At 39.5% G+C, this 24394-nt stretch overlaps 2 protein-coding genes across 4 annotated transcripts; one reads left to right on the top strand and one right to left on the bottom strand.

Moving 5' to 3' along the window:
* Positions 1-359: 359 nt before the first annotated feature.
* On the bottom strand, positions 360-23867 carry top3b (DNA topoisomerase III beta). Of its 2 annotated transcripts, XM_058071612.1 has the most exons (19): positions 23813-23867; positions 23478-23712; positions 17576-17707; positions 17058-17164; positions 16591-16665; positions 15023-15216; positions 13904-14060; positions 13717-13830; positions 12272-12362; positions 11526-11680; positions 9790-9895; positions 9502-9648; positions 9222-9395; positions 6584-6712; positions 6268-6417; positions 4974-5074; positions 2586-2787; positions 2279-2466; positions 360-1815 (listed from the first exon to the last, which is right to left on the bottom strand). In XM_058071612.1, the coding sequence occupies exons 2-19, from the start codon at positions 23545-23547 to the stop codon at positions 1537-1539; spliced, it is 2571 nt and encodes an 856-aa protein (XP_057927595.1). In that variant the 5' UTR covers positions 23548-23712; positions 23813-23867; the 3' UTR covers positions 360-1536. The 2 variants fall into 2 exon arrangements, with proteins under 2 accessions (XP_057927595.1, XP_057927594.1); XM_058071611.1 differs by having other exon boundaries at positions 23478-23859.
* On the top strand, positions 13209-22577 carry LOC131128608 (interleukin-25-like). 2 transcript variants are annotated; one of them, XM_058071614.1, is made up of 3 exons: positions 13209-13296; positions 20443-20618; positions 21927-22577. In XM_058071614.1, exons 1-3 carry the CDS (start codon positions 13279-13281, stop codon positions 22153-22155), a joined length of 423 nt encoding a protein of 140 aa, XP_057927597.1. In that variant the 5' UTR covers positions 13209-13278; the 3' UTR covers positions 22156-22577. The 2 variants fall into 2 exon arrangements, with proteins under 2 accessions (XP_057927597.1, XP_057927598.1); XM_058071615.1 differs by lacking the exon at positions 13209-13296 and adding an exon at positions 19292-19374.
* Positions 23868-24394: the final 527 nt, after the last annotated feature.

The following is a 24394-nucleotide window of genomic DNA, read 5'->3' as shown; positions in this document are numbered from 1 at the left end:
TATTTTAATTTAATTTTTCTAATTTATTTATGGTGTGAAAATGTTTTCCCATTAATTTTTTTTGCATGTTTGACACGCTTAAATGTTTCAGATCATCAAACAAATGTAAATATAGTTAACAACAACACCACTGAACACAAAATGTCGTTTTTAAAAGAAATTTTTTATGAAGAAAATGAATTTTTTTATGAAAAAAATCCAATCCCACATGGCCCTGTGTGAAAAAGTCATGGTTTTGTTTAGACATAAATGAGATGAATTGAGATTGATCAGTCTTGGAAAGGTTAGAAAGCCAAATCAATCAATGAAACTTTATTTGTAGAGCACTTTTCATACATAGAATGTAGCAAAAAGTGCTTTTCATGTTAAAAAAAAATAAAGACAACACACACACACTCGCACATACACAGTGTGTTTTGGATCGTTGTCCTGTTGAAAGAGCCATGAGACCAAGGGACATTGTTCTTTTCTTCATCGGCTTGATTTTTCAGTTTATGAACATACAGTTGATGTGCCTTACCAAAAAAAAGTCCAGTTTTGACTCATCTGTCCATAGAACATTCTCCCAGAAGCTCTGCGGCTTGTCAACATGCATTTTCCGCAAACTCCAGTCTCGCTTTTTTTTATGATTAGTTTTCAACAGTGGTGTCCTCCTCGGTCGTCTCCCATGAAGTCCACTTTGACTCAAAACAACGATGAACAACAATGGTGCCATCTGACATCTTGGAGTTCACCTTTAATTTCTTTGGTGGTTGTTCTGGGCTCTTTGGATACAATTCCAACTATCCGTCTCTTCAATTTGTCATCAATTTTCTAATGCTAATGCTAATGTCTACTGTTTAAATATTGAATTGTTCAGGAGTAGGTGATATCGGTGTGAAAGTCTATATCAGGGGTCTCAAACACGCGGCCCGCGGGCCAAATGTGGCACGCAGGACGCTAGTTTGAGGCCCCCGTCTTGATATGAAAGTTTAATATTAGTGCGGCCCGCGCAAGTTTGATATGGATGCTGTATGGTATCATGTACCCAGAAAAAATTATTACATTTGATTAATGTTCATGTTAAAGGTTAAATAACTGTTAATAGTTATCCTCCCTATCCGTGTGGAAGTGGTAACTATTATTTGCCGTTTTATTATTATTATTATATTTATTTATTACTGATTGATTTTCTTTATTCTTGATTTGTTCATTTATTTATCTTATTTTGTGCAGAAAAATAAAAATTAAGATATTTGAGAACAGTGGAATGTTTTATCAGAGCTTTTATTGTAGAAAATCGGAACCAAAGCACTGAAAAAGTTTGTATATTTTTCTGTTTTTAATAAATGCGTTTGTTTTTTTTTTTGAAAACCTGATGCGGTCCAGCCTTGCCCAGACCCTAGCTCCAGTGGCCCCCAGGTAAATTGAGTTTGAGACCCCTGTTCTATATAGTGCCCTTTTGTGGCTGTCTGTGAAATTATCTATAAAAAAGTGTGACTTATAGTCCTTCAAATGTAGAATGTGTGTTGACAGATATGGACAAAAAGTAATACACTACACAAAGTATGCGGCTAATTCATCCATTTTGTCCTTGGGTTTTTTAGGGAGGCCACGCCGCCCTTTACCTCGCCCGCGTCCTCTTCTTACGCCCCCGCCTCGGTGCATGGGGTGCCTCATGGTAGCGTGTTTAATCTCCACAAGATCCTGGAAGACCGGATCACAGAAAACACAGCCATTGTGCTGGGTCTCACCAGCAGGAAGTGGCGTGCGGGCCTTATTGAAGTCCACTGTGACCAGGGAAGCCTCGCATGCATTGCAAGTCCCTTGAGCAACCTACGGAAAAAAAAAAAAAACAATGTTGTGTGCTTAAGCTTTGGAAGGGGAAAAGTTAAAAACTATAATGAAGACTCAAATAGGGTTGCAATAATGAGTCAATTATTGATCAATTGTTCAATTAATCTATTTTTGAGAACTATTTTGGTAGTTAATTAATCGTTGTGAAAAAGTTGGGCCACTCTTATGCTAAGGTAGCACTGTATATGACAATAAAAACAATGCCTGCAGGCCATGGAATCCATGATAAGTCAAACAGAGTAACAGTAGATATAAATAACTTTTGTCTTGCTACAAGAGCCATCTGCCAGGGCATTGAAACTAACATTACAAATCTAAATACTCTTTTCTTTCTCCATTTCCCACAGGAGCGCACGTTAATCGCGCATAAAAAAAAAAAAATGTCATCAACAAATTAACTTCGACAGCTATACTGAAAACAAATAATTAGCGGTGATCTTACCTGTACTCTATGCGCATGTTCAAAGAAGTGAACGACTACATTGCATCTATTACAGGACATCTTCCATTTGGGCCCGGATGTTGGATCCAGCACCAAGACTCCGCCACCGCACTCCACACACTGTCCAATACCTAAAGCGTTCATGGAGTGCTGGCAGGAGGGATGGGTGCACTCGTTGCATCCTACATCTAGGAGAATCAATGAAAAACAACATGACATGGATGACGTGGAGATGTTCGTGTCCATCAACGATACAGAAGAATGACAACTATTAGTTCATATCAGCTTATTGAGTATAAATTCTCACTTTTTTTCATATCCCTGAAAGGTGGTTTGCTGAAACAGTAGGGGCACAGTGGATAACTTTTGCCTCGGGTCCCGGAGGTCCACAGCACCAGCTCAAAGTCATCCAGAGGACAGCGAAGTTCCTTGTACAACTTGATGGCTCCATTCTGGGGGAGACTATACGTCTCGTCACAATGGGAGCAGTGCAGCCGACTGGGCTTGGCCTGCATATGAAACATTACAGTGCATTTCTTACATCAGTGGTCTCAAACATGCGTTCCCGCGGGCCAAATGTGGCCCGCAGGACACTAGTTTGAGGCCCCCCGCCTTGATATGAAAGTTTAATGTTTGATATGGATGCTGTATGGTATCATGTACCCAGAAAAAATTATTACGTTTGATTCATGTTCATGTTAAAGGTTAAATAACTGTTAATAGTTATCCTCCCTATTTGTGTGGAAGTGGTAAGTTTTTGGCTATTTAAGTTTAAAGGAAGTAACTTGAAGGCTACCGTTTAGGTCGCTAGCGCTCTAGTTTGCGAGTTAGCATGTGTCTCAAGACCCTGCAGTTGCGCAATATGTTGTAAATAAAAAGAGTATAAATGTGACTATAGTCGTGTTTTGTCATGTCTACAGGGCTCTAATAATGCTTTGTTCATTTTAATGTGAAAAAAATAATTTGTCTACCCACCCATATGTGGTTTCTTAAGTTTTTATTATTTGCCGTTTTATTATGATTATTATATTTATTTATTTATTACTGATTGATTTTCTTTATTCTTGATTTGTTTATTTATTTTTCATCTTATTTTGTGTAGAAAGTTCCGTTCCGTTTTCTTTCACCTGGCTTCGAGGTCCTTGATACTGAAGAGCCTCACTAAAGAAGAAATGAGTCATTCATTCTGAACATGTCAATTAATGACGACTAAAGGTACTTCCAGTCAAACTGAATGAATTCATTCATAAAATTCATTCATGAATTAATTCCATCAAAAGTCATGTTTCCGTGTCATTCATATGGAAATGTGCATGAAGTGGTTTGGCCTCAGCACATCGTTTCAATGGATGCATGCATAATGCTAGTTCCACACCGTGACGGAGAGATCCGGGACGGTGCCGGAATACTTTAAGCCCTGCAAATATGAGGTGAAAGACAAAGCGCATCTATCAATCTAAAACAGGGGTCTCAAACTCAATTTACTTGGGGGCCACTGGAGCTGGGTCTGGGTGAGACAGGTTTTCAAAAAAAAAAACGCATTTATTAAAAACTAAATTTTTTTAAAAACGTTGCTTTGGTTCCAATTTTCTACAAGAAAAGCTCTGATAAAACATTCCACTGTTCTCAAATATCTTACTTTTTATTTTTCTACACAAAATAAGTAATAAATAAATAAATATAATAATAATAATAATAATAAAACGGCAAATAATAAAAACTTAAGAAACCACATATAGTTGGTGGGTAGACAAATTATTTTTTTCAGATTAAAATGAACAAAGCATTATTAGAGCCCTGTAGACATGACAAAACACGACTATAGTCACATTTATACTCTTTTTATTTACAACATATTGCGCAACTGCAGGGTCTTGAGACACATGCTAACTCGCAAACTAGAGAGCTAGCGACCTAAACGGTAGCCTTCAAGTTATTTCCTTTCAACTTAAATAGCCAAAAACTTACCACTTCCACACGGATAGGGAGGATAACTATTAACAGTTATTTAACCTTTAACATGAACATTAATCAAACGTAATATTTTTTTCTGGGTACATGATACCATACAGCATCCGTATCAAACATTAAACTTTCATATCAAGGCGGGGGCCTCAAACTAGTGTCGTGCGGGCCACATTTGGCCCGCGGGCCGCGTGTTTTAATACTTTTTTCTTTTAATACTGACTTCAGATGAAAACATATTGTGTCATGTTACATATATCAGTATCGGAAATTGAGAATTGGACAATATCGGCACATCGGACATCCTGCTGGAAAAAAACGAGGCATTTATTTGAGCCAAGGATTTTATTTGTCAACTAAACGACACCTGGTAACGAATTCCTGCGAAGCGCATATTGTAGAGGCAAGAGACACAGCGGCCTTAATTACTCCTCAGTAGTAACATGAATCAAACGTAATAATTTTTTCTGGGTACATGATACCATACAGCATCCATATCAAACTTGCACGGGCCGCACTAACATTAAACTTTCATATCAAGGCGGGGGCCTTACACACCTACAACTTGTACCTGGGATCGGCCATATAAGGAAGCCTGGGTCGCTCTGATGTCACAGTGAGCGTTCAGACCCATCCCAAACTTGTGCAACATTGCAACATTCTAACATTTATAGATCAGAAAAGAGGAAGAAGCATAATAGGTCCCCTTTAAGAGTGTAATTGTGCTTACCTGGATGAATTTCATGAACCGATGGCATTTGCCACAGCGAGACAACGGCTTTCCGGCTGCAGCAATTGGGGAAAATGAGACCTCCATCAATTGATCCATACCTGCAAACCCAGAGCAGAGATATTATATAACATGTGGATCCAAACCTACTGGCTTTGCACAAGGGAAAACTAAATGGACCAGACAACACATAGGAAAGGAGAACCCTAACAGTCCTAGTTAAGATGTACTCCTGTGAAAGTTGGATAAAGTTAAAGCCTTGGCTTTCATTTGCAAGCGCATGAAGACATGTGACACATTTTGGCTTTCCATCATTGTTAATAATAATAATAAATAATAATACATTTTATTTGTGTAGCGCTTTTCAAAATACTCAAAGACACTGAAGAATGGAGTTGAATAAAGCAAGTAAACAGAGTAGAAGACACACCAAAATACTACATTCATTGGTTAATACACAGTTAAAACATGAGTAAAAGCGGGGAGGGGGGGGGGGGGGGGGGTGGGCACAGCAAAGTAAACACAATACAGCTAATATTTCTAACAACATTTTAACACCAGTTGAACTGCAAGAATTTTCACTGTTTTCTCAACCCCATGGAACTCTACTTAGTCATTTCAGGCCCTTTGTATTGAACTGTGGACTCTTATAGAGCAGCTGCACACAATAACCGGCACAAAAAGCTTTCTAGATCAGGGGTCTCAAACTCAATTTAACCGGGGGCCACTGGAGCTAGGGTCTCGGCAAGTTTTCAAAAAAAAAAAAAAAAAAACGCATTTATTAAAAACAGAAAAATTTACAAACTTTTTCAGTGCTTTGGTTCCTATTTTCTACAATAAAAGCTCTGATAAAACATTCCACTGTTCTCAAATATTTTTTATTTTTCTGCACAAAATAAGATGAAAAATAAATAAACAAATCAAGAATAAAGAAAATCAATCAGTAATAAATAAATAAATATAATAATAATAATAATAATAAAACGGCAAATAATAAAAACTTAAGAAATCACATATAGTTGGTGGGTAGACAAATTATTTTTTTAATTAAATTTTTTTTATTTTATTATTTATTAATTATTTTTGAGGATAAGCGCATAGAAAATGGATGTAAGGATGGCTATTTGAATCAGACTTGATCTGTTTTATTATGAGCAATGAGGAGTTGCGTTCAATAACACCATGTCATTTAAGAGAAATTCACATTTTGAGTGAATTTTCTGGGATGCAGTAAAATGTACTTAGCATTCAACTATCTAATCAGAAACCCCCTGCCCAGTTGATGCAAACTTACCAGAAACATAATCCACAAAATAGTGAAACTTTCTCTTGAAAATGTCCAACGCATGCTGCAGCACTTGCTGGAAGTTGGCCTTCCCAAGTGCAATGAGATTAAGTTGCTTTTCAACGGCACTGCGAATGGTGGGCAGGACCAGCTCTGCATCTGAAAACAGACACACACACACGCACGGCTCACATTTCAAATCATGAAACTGACGAACTCCATCTTACAACAGAATAAGTGGAAACACTGCATTACATGTACCACAACACAGTGGTATAAAGACAGAGACCACTAATGACATATGCATTATTAGGAGAAAATATACCAATCTTGTAGTAGCCGTGTACAAGGACTATGCCCAGGTTGGTTGGCTTCAACTTGCGTCCATTCTCTACCGTCACATAGTTCCTTTGGCAGATGTTGTTAATGTGGACAGGGATGCTGGCATCAGTACCTGCAGGACCAAAACAACATGGCTATTGTCCACAATTCTTTTCACAGCCTTCCCATTGACATAAAAGGAAAGCAGTAAGAAAATGCACACATCTTAACACGTCTTAGTTCATTCATTCATTTTCTACAGCTTAGTACGCCGAGGGTGGACTTGAACCCAGGTCTCCTAGCTGTGAGGTCTGCGTGCTAACCACTCGACCGCCGTGCAGGCCTACCTGGGTCTTAATATTCATTCATTTATTTTCTACCGCTTTTCCTCACAAGGGTCGCGGGGGGTGCTGGAGCCTATCCCAGCTGTCTTCGGGCGAGAGGCGGGGTACACCTGGTGGCCAGCCAATCACAGGGCACATATAGACAAACAACCATTCACACTCACATTCATACCTATGGACAATTTGGAGTCGCTAATTAACCTAGCATGTTTTTGGAATGTAGGAGGAAACCATGCAATGCACAGGGAGAACGTGCAAACTCCACACAGAGATGACCAAGGGTGGAATCGAAATAGGGTTTCCTAGCTGTGAGGCCATTCATACCTGTGGACAATTTGGAGTCGCTAATTAACCTAGCATGTTTTTGGAATGTGGGAGGAAACCGGAGTACCCGGAGAAAACCCACACATGCACGGGGAGAACATGCAAACTCCACACAGACATGGCCGAGGGTGGACTTGAACCCAGGTCTCCTAGCTGTGAGGCCTGCGTGCTACCCACTCGACCACCGTGCAGGGTCTTAATATTAATTCATTTTCTACCGCTTATCCTCACAAGGGTTGCGGGGGGTGCTGGAGCCTATCCCAGCTGTCTTCGGGCGAGAGGCGGGGTACACCCTGGACTGGTTGGCCAGCCAATCACAGGGCACATATAGACAAACAACCATTCACACTCACATTCATACCTATGGACAATTTGGAGTCGCTAATTAACCTAGCATGTTTTTGGAATGTGGGAGGAAACCGGAGTACCCGGAGAAAACCCACGCATGCACAGGGAGAACATACAAACTCCACACAGACATGGCCGAGGGTGGACTTGAACCCAGGTCTCCTAGCTGTGAGGCCTGCGTGCTAACCACTCGAACACCGTGCAGCGTCTTAATATTCATTCATTCATTGTCTACCGCTTATCCACATGAGAGTCACTGGCGTGCTGGAGCCTATCCCAGCTGTCTTCGGGCGAGAGGCGGGGTACACCCTGGACTGGTGGCCAGCCAATCACAGGGCACATATAGACAAACAACCATTCACACTCACATTCATACCTATGGACAATTTGGAGTCGCCAATTAACCTAGCATGTTTTTGGAATGTGGGAGGAATTCCCGAAGAAAACCCGCGCATGCACGGGGCCAACATGCAAACTCCACACAGAGATGGCCGAGGGTGGACTTGAACCCAGGTCTCCTTGCTGTGAGGCCTGTGTGCTAACCACTCGAACACCGTGCAGCGTCTTAATATTCATTCATTAATTTTCTACCGCTTATCCTCACGAGGGTCGCGGGGGTGCTGGAGCCTACCCCAGCTGTCTTCGTGTGAGAGGTGGGGTACACCCTCGACTGTTGGCCAGCCAATCACAGGGCACATATAGACAAACAACCATTCACACTCACATTCATACCTATGGACAATTTGGAGTCGCTAATTAACCTAGCATGTTTTTGGAATGTGGGAGGAAACCGGAGTACCCGCAGAAAACACACGCATGCACGGGGAGAACATGCAAACTCCACACAGACATGGCCGAGGGTGGACTTGAACCCTGGTCTCCTAGCTGTGAGGCCTGCGTGCTAACCACTCGACCACCGTGCAGGGTCTTAATATTCATTCATTTTCTACCGCTTATCCTCACAAGGGTTGAGGGGGGTGCTGGAGCCTATCCCAGCTGTCTTCGGCCGAGAGGCGGGGTACACCCTGGACTGGTGGCCAGCCAATCACAGGGCACATGTAGACAAACAACCATTCACACTCACATTCATACCTATGGACAATTTGGAGTCGCTAATTAACCTAGCATGTTTTTGGAATGTGGGAGGAAACCGGAGTACCCGCAGAAAACACACGCATGCACGGGGAGAACATGCAAACTCCACACAGACATGGCCGAGGGTGGACTTGAACCCAGGTCTTCTAGCTGTGAGGCCTGTGTGCTAACCACTCGACCACCGTGCAGGCCTAACTGGGTCTTAATATTCATTCATTCATTTTCTACCGCTTATCCTCACGAGCGTCGCGGGGTACTTGAACCCAGGTCTTCTAGCTGTGAGACCCACGTGCTAACCACTCGACCACCGTGCGGGCCTACCTGGGTCTTAATAGTCAAGTAAAAATATATCGTGGTATTATTATTATAAATTATAAATGCGAACTTTCAAAGTGTACATTCCACCCTCTTTCTGCTATGACATTGCAAACTACGCTCCAAATAACACACACACATTCACAATAAATATGTTTGTTGTCAGCTATTGATAGCTTTAGTGACTAATGTTAGCTATACACTAATGTGGCGTACCAATGCCATGCTTCTCCATAAGAGTGATGAGTTCAGCCTCGGTCAAGAAGTCTGGAGGGGTTGTCTGCTTTTCCACCAGCTTGATCTCGTCTACTGTAAAAATGTCTCCACTCTGACAGACAGGCAGGGCTTCCTCCAAAGGGATACCCTGCCACGGCATCACAGCCGTATAACCTGGGAATAAAACACACGTCATCCTGGTTACACCCAAATACAAAGTGCTACGGTCATTGTCAAGTCTATACATTTGCAGGTGATCTAAAACAAATAGTTTATTTACCTGATGATATGGGGGTTTTGCCACTACATGTGAACATTTCACTGCCAATATTGAAGGTAATAACGGTCTGTAGGTATTTGCAGTCGTGACTGACCGTGGCTATGAAATGTCTTGTGATGTACTCATAAAGCCGCCAGCCATCACTTCCTATGAAAAAAAAAAAAAAAAAAAGCAGAACAACAATGTTATTATTTGATGGTGTGCAATTGAAGGAACTCTGACTATATAGTGCCTCACAGTCTAGGACACCTATGCATACTTCCCACAGCAACTAGTTCCAAGACCCACCTAGTTCTTCTTCTGAGGCTGCACGTGTGGGAGTAATGGGTGGATGGTCCCCAGCATCAACTCCTTTCCTGGGATGATTTATGCCATTTGAAAGTAGAGTTTTCACCTTAAAAACAGAGCAAAATACATTCATTTATTCATTCATTCATTCATTTTCTACCGCTTTTTCCTCACAAGGGTCGCGGGGGTGCTGGAGCCTATCCCAGCTGTCTTCGGGCGAGAGACGGGGTACACCCTGGACTGATGGCCAGCCAATCACAGGGCACATATAGACAAACAACCATTCACACTCACATTCATACCTATGGACAATTTGGAGTCGCCAATTAACCTACCATGTTTTTGGAATGTGGGAGGAATTCCCGGAGAAAACCCATGCATGCACGGGGACAACATAGAGATGGCCGAGGGTGGAATCGAACCCTGGTCCTCCTAGCTGTGAGGTCTGCACGCTAACCACTCGACCACTGTTCCGCCCAAGCAAAATACAATTTGTGTTAAATTTTCCATTTACAGTCATCCATCCATCCATCCATCCATCCATCATCTTCCTCTTATATAACATCAGGATGGGTGTACAGCAGCCTAAGACCAGACTTCCCTCTACCCGACTACTTGGTCCAGTTCCTCCCAGAGGACCCCGAGGCGTTCGCAGGATAGACACAGAATGGCGCCCTTACCTTCCGCAATGCCTATGCCAACAGAGTGTGGCTAGCACACTTTGCAATTTTCATAAGCGGCGCAGTCAGGCGCACCCACGCCTCCGGGACGTAGGGACTCCCAGGCAATATATCAACATTAAATAAAAAAATTATTTTCAGCACGATATCAAAACAATCATATTGTTTATCTGGATAGAGACTGGATTTGATGCGGATGTCTTATGTTTCAAAATGGAGCCACCCGAGTCCAAGCTACTTGATTACCTTTGTAGGTTTCCGCCATTTTTGACACTCAGGAGCAGCTGTTAGCTTTGAGCATCCCTTCGCTACGGCGAACGATCGGGTTTATCCTTGCTGTAATTCGGAGTTGGAGAGGCTGCATAGCGGAAGTGACCAGCGAAAAAGACAGTATAAAGGCTGCTGTATAAAGACGGCATCAACCATGTTTACCGTCTGTCGTCATGGAGAACGTGAGATGGAAGCGCTACAGGAGCAGAGACTAACATGAGTGCGGCGTGATTGCACTGAAGATTGAAAATTATCTCTTATATTTATTAAAAAAATAGAATATACTATTTTATTTCAGTGGCTATTTTTCTGTATGTAATCAGCTGCATTAAATAGCGGTTGCTGTCATTGCTTATTGCATTGAAATGTGTCTAACACTCTAAATCTGCCTGAGGTTTTGGTGACGTGTGTGCACTGTGCGCCTGTCATCCAATCTACCACTGCGCCGGGTGCGCTTCACCTGCACCAAGAATAGACCAGGTCGGAGCTGGCAAGCTTTCAGCGCACGTTCAACGCACTGTTTTGTCACAAAAATTTTCACCGTGCCAACCTGAAAATGTAGACACCTCCCCCTGGTGCGCCGCCAAGCCCATCTCGGCGCAGCACAGTTTACCACATTACCACATTTTACAAATGACCAATGTTTAATATCTGTATATAAGCTAATGAAGAACTGAACAGAGCAAGCACACACACTAATTGTTTTATCTGGATAAATGTTCTGGCAACATAGGTCAGGAATTCATTGAATGCATGGAGGAATTCATCTGTTAAAAGTACACCAACCTCCTCTGCCCACAAAGGACAATTGGTCTGCTGCTTCAGTGTTCCCTTCAGGTCAAAGTTTTCTGGATAGTGGGAGGTTTCAGTACGAGGATAGCTTATGAAACCCTGCGTGTACAAACGCTCGGCAATCTGCATTGTATACTGAGGACCCAAGCCTGGAGACATAAATAAAGATTGTTTATTTCAGTTCCATGAGGGATGAGAGAGATGAGTTAAAGTATAATGCTTCTTGAAAATGTGTGAATCCCAATTACAATTGTCAATTACAATATGTCACAAAAATATTTACTTACCGTAAATGTGGGAATTTATGGAAAAGAGATTACATTTTTGATGTTGGAATGATTTTAAGTTGATGTGGGAAATGTGGGAGGAGTTAGTGGACAATAAAAATGACTGAAATTGAAATGTTGGAATGTGAAAATGGAGAATAATTGTCGAGGACTGGGGATCAAACCAGCAAACATTTTTGCATCTTAAAATTTGGTCAAATTTGAAATGTCGCAAAGTAAAAATGCAGACTGAATGTTGAAATGTATAAATAAGTTGAATAATTACAGTGGGACTGAGGGTCATAATAAAGGTTCATTTAAAAACAGCATTTTGTGTTGACTATTTTGATTTGATTTGATTTGATTTGAAAAAAATAAAATCAGGAAAGAGGCAAAGACCTTTTCACATTACTATTAGTACTTGTTATATTCTCTATATGTAAAATGAATGTCATTTTATCAAGTACAACATACCCAAGGCAGAGCTTGCCACTCTCAACATCTCTACTGTGTTTAAAGCCTCGGGTCTCTGCTTACTCTTCTCCTTCTTAGTCACTGACTCCACCTGCGATAGAAGTGCACATTATTTTTGTCAAAGAGGTTGAAATACAAGGTACAAATTGGCTCAACATACAGTAAAGAAGTACATTAAGACAGGAGATAAACATGATGCAATACCAAACTTTCTTTATAGAAAAAAATAACAACAATAAGACAAATACTACAATATGCAATGCAAGTTATCAAAAAAAAGTACTAGGGTTGTCAACCGATTAAAATATTTGATCGCAATTAATTGCATTTTGTCCTTAGTTAACTCACAATTAATCGCATTTAATCACAGATGGAAATACGTTTTTGTTCATAATAAGTAGGGGAAACTATTCCAAATGCAACTACAATCATAATTACATCAAATTTTATGTAAAGGGATATGAATTTGGGAACTTTGAGGCATTATTTAAAAAAAATACAGTCAGCAAGCATATTCTTGTATTACTATTTGTCTTTATTATTAGCATATTAGCTCATAAACTCGCCCACAAATGTTCAGCAAATACAAAATAAGAGCAAGTGACACCTTTCACACTAACATGTTTTTTTTATTTGTGATACTGGTTTTAAATTCTAAATATTTGTGAGTAAAAAGCCTATTTAGGAACATTCAGAAAGGATTATTATTAAAGAATTGACATAGGGCAATAGTCATAAAACATTTCATCCAAATTGCAAACTTTTCTTTTTTAAAACACATTAAAATACATAGAAATTAATCATTATATTACAGTAAATATTATTTTATTACAATACTGTAACTATTTCCACTGTTTTTGAATGTGTAATGCAATTTGTCCTACTTTTTCGACGGTCATTGAACGCACCGATGTCCGATGCAAAGATGGCTGTATGGATGTATTTTTCCCTCTTTTTCTTTCACCCTATATTTGCTCCCGAATGTGGGAAGTGGGAATGTGGGAACTATGTGGGAATGCATAAAGGTAAGATTTGATGACTTTGAGTGCTAATGTGCATCATTGTGGTAGTTAGACGCTAAATCGCTAACGCTAAATCGCTAACGCTAGCACAACACTGGACTTCAGCCACGGTCATCACATTGACAGCCCGTCAATAGCAGCTGGAATTGCAATTTCGCTGGCAGTTCAATGCCAAAATCATCAGAGAGATGTAAAAGGCGACAGTAGATATAAATAACTTTGGTCTTGCTACAAGAGCCATCTGCCAGGGCTTTGAAGCTAACTTTACCAATCTAAATACTCTTTTCTTTCTCCATTTCCCATCAATATTTGATTGATATTTGATAATTCAATCAAACTACGGTGGGGGCCCAAGGTCAAACAGGAGGAGTGCACGTTAATTAACTTTAACAGCCCTAAAAAGTACCAAATGTATTTATTTACCTGAGCTTCCTTGGATGTCTTAACCAGGCTGACAAACATCTGCCCCACATCTTTGTCAAAGACTTTACCCCGATTCCAATCAAGAGTAAGTGGGGTGTCCTTCCCACGGAACACCTGATAAAACATGCCTGTTAATGTACCACCAAAATAATACAAATGCCACAATAGGGGGGGTGGGTGAATTTACCTTTACATGTATAACCCAGTAGTTCTCTGGTTTGAAGGACTGGATTTTATCGTGACGTTCCACACAGAAACCAAGAGTTGGAGTCTGGCAAGGTCCAAATGATATCAAAGACGAGTCCAGATTTCCATATTTTCCTTGGAAATATTTGGTTTGGAACCTGAAAAGAATTTCATAACTTAAGCGTAATATTATCGACATGCAGATCAGCAGTCCTCAAACAGTTTAGAGCAGGGGTCTCAAACTCACGGCCCATGGGACACTAGTTTGAGGACCCCGCCTTGATGTGAAATTTTAATATTAGTGCGGCCCGCGCGAGTTTGATATGAATGCTGTATGGTATCATGTACCCAGAAATACTTCAGGCTCAGTTTGAGGACCTGACCTGGGGGCCACTGGAGCTAGGGTCTGGGCAAGTCTGGGACATGCTAACTCGCAAACTTGAGAGCTAGCGACCTAAACGGTAGCCTTCAAGTTATTTCCTTTCAACTTAAATAGCCAAAAACTTACCACTTCCACACGGATAGGGAGGATAACTATTACCAGTTATTTAACCTTTAACATGAACATTAATCAAACGTAATATTTTTTTCTGGGTACATGATACCATACAGCATCCATATCAAACTAACATTAAACTTTCATATCAAGGCGGGGGCCTCAAACTAGTGTCCTGCGGGCCACATTTGGCCCGCGGGCCGCGTGTTTGAGACCCCTGTTTTAGAAGAATGAAAAGAACAGTGTGAGATCAGCCTTATAATTTTTGGGCTAAAATCAAATGACCAATTCAGACAGAAAAGTGAAAATGGCCCCAAGTACAAATAAGGAACGCACATCTTGAAGGTCGGCTGCACGGCTGTAGAGTGGTTAGCACGCACGCCACACAGCTGGGAGACCCAAGTTCGATTCTACCCTGTGCCATCTCTGTGTGGAGTTTGCATGTTCTACCCGTAAAGAGATTCATAGAGGTTTGCTATAAGTGTACAGTATTTCTGCCCTATTATATAAAGCAAAGGCAAAAATTCAAATAGTGGAACAGGTGTAAAGAGGGGGAAGTAATATGGCAAAATGTATACGATATGTGGGATATAGAGGAAAGCAGTTACAATTGAAAAACTGTACCGGGTAAAGGCACAGCCGATACGTAGATCCAGTTCCTGCCGTGCATCCACAGAACGGGATTCATTGAGGTTGGGCTCTCCAAGGTGGTTCATAGCGTTCCAGATGTCAGTGTCAGTAATGGAACTGAACCTGGCACGGTAAACGCTCCTCTCTCTGCCGCTCCCCTTCATGACGGGCTGTACAGCATCAATAACCTATGAAAAACATTTTAAAAAGACGCATTATTCAAGCCATTCAACTTATAGACAAATGTTATGGCTCGGTCAAAACAATGACATAAATATGTAGACATACAGTTGTACCCAAAAGTTTACAACCCTATGCAGAATTTAAATGGTCTTCTTTTCTCAGAAAATATAAATGATAACACAAAATCCTTTCTGTCACTCATGTTTAGTGGTTGTGTGAAGACATTTATTAACAAAATATACATTTTACTCCTTTTAAATCATAATGACAACAGAAACTCAAGAAAGTCAAGGTTTTAAATTGACCTTCTCAGTCTCCAGACCTCCATATCATTGAGCCACTTCGGGGAGATCTCAAATGTGCAGTTCATGCTAGACAGACCAAGAATTTCCAGGACCTGGAAGTTTTTTTTACCAAGAAGAATGAGCAGTTTTAGCAATCCGAGAAAATAAAGACCATCCACTCATCCACAACGACCACAAAAGACTTCAAGTCGTCATTGATGATAAAGAGGGAAATGCAAGGTGTTAAAAACTAGGGAGTGTCAACATTTGGACAGGGTCATTTTTGACATTTCTGTTGTAATTATGATTTAAAAGGCGTGGAAAAAAAAATTCAATAGATGTTTTCACACAACCACTAACCATTAATGAGTTTTATAATCATATTTTCTGAGAAAAGGCCAAAAAAAAATTATTTTGGGCACAACTGTAAATAGGATAACTGTAGATAACCGCCCACCCTCCTACCCCACCCCAAACAATAAGACAAGTGAGTGAATGGTTTGCAAAGTGACTTAATGATAGCATCACTGTTAGCCACACAGATGAACCGCCACTGAAAAATAAGAAATTACATTATGTCTCATCTCAAGAAACAGAATACACCAAGCATCCAACTGCAAAAACATACAATTGATGGGTGGACAACAAAACTGCACAATGTATGCTTTTCGGTTGCTCCACAGAATAAGTTGTCAAAGGCTGCGTCATGAAGAAAGAAAAAAACAACAACATAGTACTGTATAAAATGCTTATAAGTGGACTATGACTTCACATTAAACACACAAATGTGAAGAAATAAGTCATTTTTTTAACCTCGTATGTCAGAATGTTCTGGAAGAAGTCAGTTTTAATATGTAATAATAATGCATGCTTTATTAGCTGCCCCGTGCTAGCATTTTCCATTATTTACAACACACACAAAAAGGCAAAGAAATGTGTCCTTGTCTCACATAATGATTATGGATGATGGGTAAAATTCCCCAAAAAAGTTTACATAAAATAAATTATGTTTAAATAAGAATGATACAGTAACCCCCTACCCTAAAAAACAACAAAGTGGGAAAAAAAAACTAAATTTGAAAAAGTTTTTCTGACCTCAAAACAGATGTTCTCGCCTTCTTTATCACAGTCCAACCATAGCACCAAATAATCACAGCCTCTGGCCTCAACCTGAAAAAAAAACATTTAGGAACACATTAAAGACACAAAACACATGACGTAACCATGGGAGTTCATACTCACACACACACAGCAACACAATAGGTGGATAAAAGCAGATAATACACTATCAACGCATAATGCAGAATATTAACCAACTACTATGTGAGCGCTGACAATATGTTTTCCAGGATTTTTTTTTTTTTTTTTTTACAAAAATTGTACAGCAAAGCACTCTGGGATACAGGGAGTACTGCGACACTTCAATAAAACACACACACACAGATTTATGTAGTGCTTTGTTTCATATTTGACCTGTGTAAAGACTAAAATATGCACTTATATGTCAATTTAGGGCAACAGTGTCAACAGTGTACATATGGACAGCCTTAGACTCAACATACTTGTAGGAATTTGACCATGTTGAGTTTGGGGTTGACCTCCTTCTTTTCTGTCGGAGCTTTGCTGAAGAGTTCTGCAGGGTCCACCTGATCCCAGTTGTTGTACTTACCTTGAAAAAAACAAAAAACATGTTAACTTATTAGTCCTGGGATACTGTCACTGCATTGATTGCTTTTTTTTCGATTTTGATGCGGGTTGTAGCACTAAACAAAATACAGTTAAGTCCATATTATTCATACTTTTGCCTAATTTGGATTTATTGTTATTTGGGCCCGAGCACCAAGCAATGGAATGCCTTATATCAATCCGATCTCAGCAAAATATGTAAATATCTTTACAAAATGGCTTGCAGAATGGACATTCATTTTTTTCATCTATAGAACTTTTTGCAACTATTTTTGAATGACTGCATAAAATTAAAATTCAATAAATAAATAAAAAGATAAAATTTTATTGTACTTTTATTGTACTTTTTCCCAAACAAACTTCTAAACACACAAAAAAAAATCTCCATACCCACCAATGAAATCGAGACTCATCACATGTCCGCATACTGAAGTCATCTTATAGTGTGCGGTTTGTCCATGAAAGTTGCCGGTGTATTCGTGGACCGAACACGATCCATTCAGCCCCTTTCGGCTTGTACAATTTCCTAAACACATGAATTGAAACCAATTAAGTATCAGTCTTTTGGTTTAAAATTGATTTTTTTTATTGCATATTTATGCATTGTTGTATCTCACATCTTGGCCTGTAACAATAATCAATAACTCAATAAATTGCACAATAAATAAAAATGAAATTTCTCATTTTGCCGGCCTCAATATATTGACATGTGTAAGTGTTTTTGTTTTCTTCTCTCTCTCTACCAAACAGACAACATGTTAGAATAAAATGTAGATAGAATAAATATAATGTTAGTTATCACCCTTATATCCATTTGCTTAGACAATAGAAAGTTTTTGAATGTGCTGAAGAAGAAATATTCCCGTGACCCTGGTTAGAGACCCCGAGCGACCCCCAGGTCCTGGAGGTGCCTGGATGCGCCAACAGCAACCCTGCAGATGTTCATGTTAATCCTGCAAGAATGTGTCAAGATAAGAACTCATAAAACAATAAAAGTAATGACTCTCACATATACATACACATAAACAAACAAATACAGCTTGTGCAACTGCCCCCCCCCCCTTTAGAGTTGCACGACCATGGGGGTACGGGGTACATCCTGGACTGGTGGCCAGCCAATCACAGGGCACATATAGACAAACAACCATTCACACTCACATTCATACCTATGGACAATTTGGAGTCGCCAATTAACCTAGCATGTTTTTGGAATGTGGGAGGAAACCGGAGTACCCGGAGAAAACCCACGCATGCACGGGGAGAACATGCAAACTCCACACAGAGATGGCCAAGGGTGGAATTGAATTTGGGTCTCCTAGCTGTGAGGCCTACACGCTAACCACTCGTCCACCATGCACAACCTACAGAAGAAGTTTGAAAATACTTCAAGAACATGCCTAATTTCTTTGACGACTTCATCCATACATTAAATATATTATATCCATAAATTTACGGTGGTCAAGTGGTTAGCATGCAGACCTCACAGCTAGGAGACCAGGGTTCAATTCCACTCTCGGCCATCTCTGTGTGGAGTTTGCATGTTCTCCCCCGTGCATGCGTGGGTTTTCTCCGGGTACTCCGGTTTCCTCCCACATTCCAAAAACATGCTAGGTTAATTAGCGACTCCAAATTGTCCATAGGTATGAATGTGAGTGTGAATGGTTGTTTGTCTATATGTGTCCTGTGATTGGCTGGCTGGCCACCAGTCCAGGGTGTACCCCGCCTCTCGCCTGAATGAATATCCATAAATTCATCCATAATCATAACTACCCAAGGCCTACTGTATGCCAGGCTGTTGAATAGATATGTCCCTTAATAAGTAATAAGTGCTCCCTTCATTACCTTTTTTTTTTTGCATTATTGCATCCTCTGTGGATGAATGATTGAGTCAAGGTTGATTACTAATGACATAAGGAAATATGAATGTGAAACAGAGTGACCATTGTGTGTCCCCATACAAATATGTAAATGACAATGACTCACGAATATGACTAAAAGTCCAATTTGTGTACATGTACAGGTAAACACACACACACACACACAATGACAATTCTGAGAGGAACAGGGCAAATAAAAAGGGTCACATCGAAAATAGCAGCCAAAACACAGAAGCACATTGAAGGATAAAGAAGGCATTACTACCATTCCAGTGTCTTTCCCTACGCTTGATCATCATTCATGGATAAGATTCAGGTAAGTAACATTCCCATTTACCTTGTAATGTACCTTGTTGTAGTTTGTGTGTGGAGTCATTGCAGTTCTTTTTAGATTGAATATCCGCTTTTGACACAGTGGATGACTCGAGTTTACGTCATATATTGTTTAGAGCAGGGGTCTCAAACTCAATTTACTTGGGGGCCACTTGAGCTAGGGTCTGGGTGAGACTGGGGCGCATCAGGTTTTCCAAAAAAAAAAAAAAACGCATTTATTAAAAACAGAAAAATGAATAAACTTTGCTTTAGTTCCGATTTTCTACAAGAAAAGCTCTGATAAAACATTCCACTGTTCTCAAATATCTTAATTTTTATTTTTCTACACAAAATAACATGAAAAATAAATAAATCAAGAATAAAGAAAATCAATCAATCAGTAATAAATAAATATAATAATAATAATAATAATAATAAAACGGCAAATAATAAAAACTTAAGAAACCACATATAGTTGGTGGGTAGACAAATTATTTTTTTCAGATTAAAATGAACAAAGCATTATTAGAGCCCTGTAGACATGACAAAACACGACTATAGTCACATTTATACTCTTTTTATTTACAACATATTGCGCAACTGCAGGGTCTTGAGACACATGCTAACTCGCAAACTAGAGAGCTAGCGACCTCAACAGGTAGCCTTCAAGTTATTTCCTTTCAACTTAAATAGCCAAAAACTTACCACTTCCACACGGATAGGGAGGATAACTATTAACAGTTATTTAACCTTTAACATGAACATGAATCAAACGTAATAATTTTTTCCGGGTACATGATACCATACAGCATCCATATCAAACTTGCGCGGGGCCGCACTAACATTAAACTTTCATATCAAGGCGGGGGCCTCAAACTAGTGTCCTGTGGGCCACATTTGGCCCGCGGGCCGCATGTTTGAGACCCCTGTTTTAGCGTATTGCATGGAGCTAGAGCGATGGTACAATAGCATTGGACAATAGGGGGTGTGATTTTTGAAGCTGACAACACTGCACTCCAAATTTATGTCCCAAAGAAATACCATAAATATATATTTTTTTGTGTATGTCCAGCTGCTACGTGTCCTGATGCTGTGCCAGCTGGCTGCCCCCCTGTGCCTGGCTATACCACTGCAGAGCCAGTGTATCGACGAGTCAATCTGTACATACAGTTTGCAGGATTACTACAGCCAGATGATCAACATGCCCAGTCACATCAATGAGCGCAGTATTGCCCCCTGGAGTTACATGTGAGTACTGTCTCATCAGCAGGGACACAAAGAAATACTTTGGGAGCTTTGGTTTACCACAAATTGTTACTCTTTCAATTACAATTATGTTCTGCAATCTACATGACATAACATTTATATTAAAAAAAAAAACACACAAGAGGATGAATAACAAATTAAATTTTTGTCCTTAGTTAACTCACAATTCATCGCATTTAATCGCACATGTGTTGTGTGAATCCAACTGGCTTCTTCATGCATTTTTAATCACAAAACATCCTTGTAAACAACATTAGTTTGGTAATACATGGAAATAGGAATAGGCCGTCAATCGATTAAAATATTTGATCGTGATTAATCACATTTTTTGTCCTTAGTTAACTCACAATTCATCGCATTTAATCGCACACGTGTTGTGTGAATCCAACTGGGTTCTTTGTGTATTTTTAATCACAAAACATCCTTGTAAACAACATTAGTTTGGCAATACATGGAAATAGGAATAGGCTGTCAATCGATTAAAATATTTGGTCGTGATTAATCACATTTTTTGTCCTTAGTTAACTCACAATTCATCGCATTTAATCGCACACGTGTTGTGTGAATCCAACTGTATTTTTAATCACAAAACATCCTGGTAAACAACATTAGTTTGGTAATACATGGAAATAGGAATAGACTGTCAAGCGATTAAATTATTTGATCGTGATTAATCACATTTTTTGTCCTTAGTTAACTCACAATGCATCGCATTTAATCGCAAATGGAAACAAGTTTTTATGTATAATAAGTAGGGAAAATCGATTTGATGTGCAACTACAACGATAATTACATCAAATTTTATGTAAAGGGATATCAATTTGGGAACTTTGTGCCATTATGTTTTAAAAATACAGTCAACAGGCATATTTTAGTAATACTGTTTTTCTTTATTATTAGCCTATTAGCTCATAAACTCGCCCACAAATGCTCAGCAAATACAAAGTGTGAGCAAGTGAGACCTCTCACACTAACATGTTTTTATTTGTGTCAACTCAAAATAAGATTTTTTTATTTTTGATACTGCTTTTAAATTGTTTGTTAGTAAAAAGCCTATTTAGGAACATTCAGAAAGGATTATTATTAAATAATTGCCTCAATGCACCTTTCCTTCATGAAATGTACAAATGAAAATATCTAAAACATACAGCAATAATCATAAAACATTTCATCCAAATTGCAAACCTAACGTCATTTAATTTCATACCCTCGGCCATCTCTGTGTGGAGTTTGCATGTTCTCCCCGTACACGCTGACTGTCTCTGATCTTTCTCTGCTCCTTATGTACAGCGAGAACATCGACTTAAACCGCGTCCCTCAGGTTATACATGAGGCCAGCTGTCACACAAGCCATTCCTGCAGAGGCCTCGACAATGCTTTCGGTCTGGAAACCATACCTCTGTCCCTGAGGATGCCCGTCCTCAAGAAGAACCCCGGTTGTTTCCCCACAGCAAGCTACTCCATGGAGTTTGAACTCATCACCATAGCATGTATGTGTGTTATTTCCAGGCACAGCTAAGAAGACATTTTAGCAAGGGAAAGTGTTGGCTGTGATGCATCACAAAAGGCAATTGTCATGATTTTATTTTAATTATTTAATACTGTACATGTTATTCCGACTACTGAGGAGTAATTAAGGCCGCTATGTCTCTTGCCTCTATAATATGTGCTTCGCAGGAATTCGTTACCAGGTGTCGTTTAGTTGACAAATAAAATCCTTGGCTCAAATAAATGCCTTGTTTTTTTGGGATGTCCGATGTGCCGATATTGTCCAATTCTCAATTTCCGATACTGATATATGTAACATGACACAATATGTTTTCATCTGAAGTCAGTATTAAAAGAAAAAAGTATTAAAACACGCGGCCCGCGGGCCAAATGTGGCCCGCAGGACACTAGTTTGAGGCCCCCGCCTTGATATGAAAGTTTAATGTTTGATATGGATGCTGTACGGTATCATGTACCCAGAAAAAATTATTACGTTTGATTAATGTTCATGTTAAAGGTTAAATAACTGTTAATAGTTATACTCCCTATCCGTGTGGAAGTGGTAAGTTTTTGGCTATTTAAGTTTCGAGGAAATAACTTGAAGGCTACCTGTTTAGGTCGCTAGCTCTCTAGTTTGCGAGTTAGCATGTGTCTCAAGACCCTGCAGTTGCGCAATATGTTGTAAATAAAGTGAGTAAAGAGTATAAATGTGACTATAGTCGTGTTTTGTCATGTCTACAGGGCTCTAATAATGCTTTGTTCATTTTAATCTGAAAAAAATAATTTGTCTACCCACCAACTATATGTGGTTTCTTAAGTTTTTATTATTATTATTATTATTATATTTATTTATTACTGATTGATTGATTTTCTTTATTCTTGATTTGTTTATTTATTTTTCATCTTATTTTGTGCAGAAAAATAAAAATTAAGATATTTGAGAACCCCCATACCGTCCCATAAAATAATATAAAACAATGCCTGCATGTGTCACAATGCGTTTAAAAATTGCAACAATGAAAAAGCTGTAAGACATTCCTAAATTAAAAAAAATACAAAGATGGGTGATTTTGATTGTAATATTTAGTATAGCTACTTACTTACTGGTATGCCTAATCATAACCGATTCAGGGACTACAACAAATCACTTCAATATTAAATAATACATCATTGTTAGTGAAGTATCTCCTTTTGTTTTGCAGTTGCTCTGCACACACAATTCACACCTACCTGGTTCCGCCTTCGTTACTAAAAACCACAATGATTTGTGATGACTGTGGGCTAACTAGAATGTTTATGTTCATGCCAAATAAGAAACTACAGTCACAGTACGAATTATCAGTAGATACAGACCTTTGGAGAGAATTCTGGATATTGACTGAGCCAGGGAAGGTTTTTCTGCCACCATCAAGACTGTCTTCATTTTGTAGTCCTCTGCGTAAACGAAACTATGTAAAATAAAACTGGTTGTAAATCGGTAAGAAAAGACTGCTTTGCATTTGTGGTTGTTTTCTTCTTCTTCTTCTAATTTGACTGCCAGTCGTCACTCGCCATGTTGCTTGGCAAAGCTTTACTCCCATCTGCTGGGCTGGAGCGGCGAAGCGGACAGGTTAAGAATGATGAAGTAAATTATTTTTTATAAATATTGCAATTAATCATTTCTAGTTATATGTATCTTGATTGCTTACTTGCTGAGTGTTCTGTATTGTGCTGTGTGCTCATGCGTTTACATGAAAAGATGTGTTCCGGGATTGGGGAGGAAAAAGGGGAACGGACAGGAAGTGACGGAAGAGAACCCTATGTTGGAGTTGGCTGTACAAAAAAATGTATCTTGATTGCTAACTTGCTAAAACGAGAAATTCAACACCAACAAAAATTAATTAAACCCTTTAATAGAATAAAATATTGTAATGACACTTAGGAGTGTTCTGTCTTGTGCTGTGTGCTCATGCGTTTACATGAAAAGATGTGTTCCGGGTAGGGGGAGGAAAAAGGGGAACGGACAGGAAGTGATGGAAGAGAACCCCACGTTGGAGTTGGCTGTACAAAAAATGTATCTTGATTGCTGACTTGCTAAAACGAGAAATTCGACACCAACAAAAATTAATCAAACCCTTTAATGGAATAAAATTTTGTAATGACACTGAGGAGTGTTCTGTATTGTGCTGTGTGCTCGTGCGTTACCGTGAAAAGATGTGTTCCGGGTAGGGGAGGAAAAGGGGAACGGACAGGAAGTGACGGAAGAGAACCCCATGTTGGAGTTGGCTGTA

Source organism: Doryrhamphus excisus, chromosome 4 (assembly GCF_030265055.1).
Source record: "Doryrhamphus excisus isolate RoL2022-K1 chromosome 4, RoL_Dexc_1.0, whole genome shotgun sequence".
Classification (NCBI taxonomy): Eukaryota; Metazoa; Chordata; class Actinopteri; order Syngnathiformes; family Syngnathidae; genus Doryrhamphus; species Doryrhamphus excisus.
The sequence above is the reverse complement of the archived record's forward strand: the minus strand, read 5'-3'. Positions and strand labels throughout refer to the sequence as shown.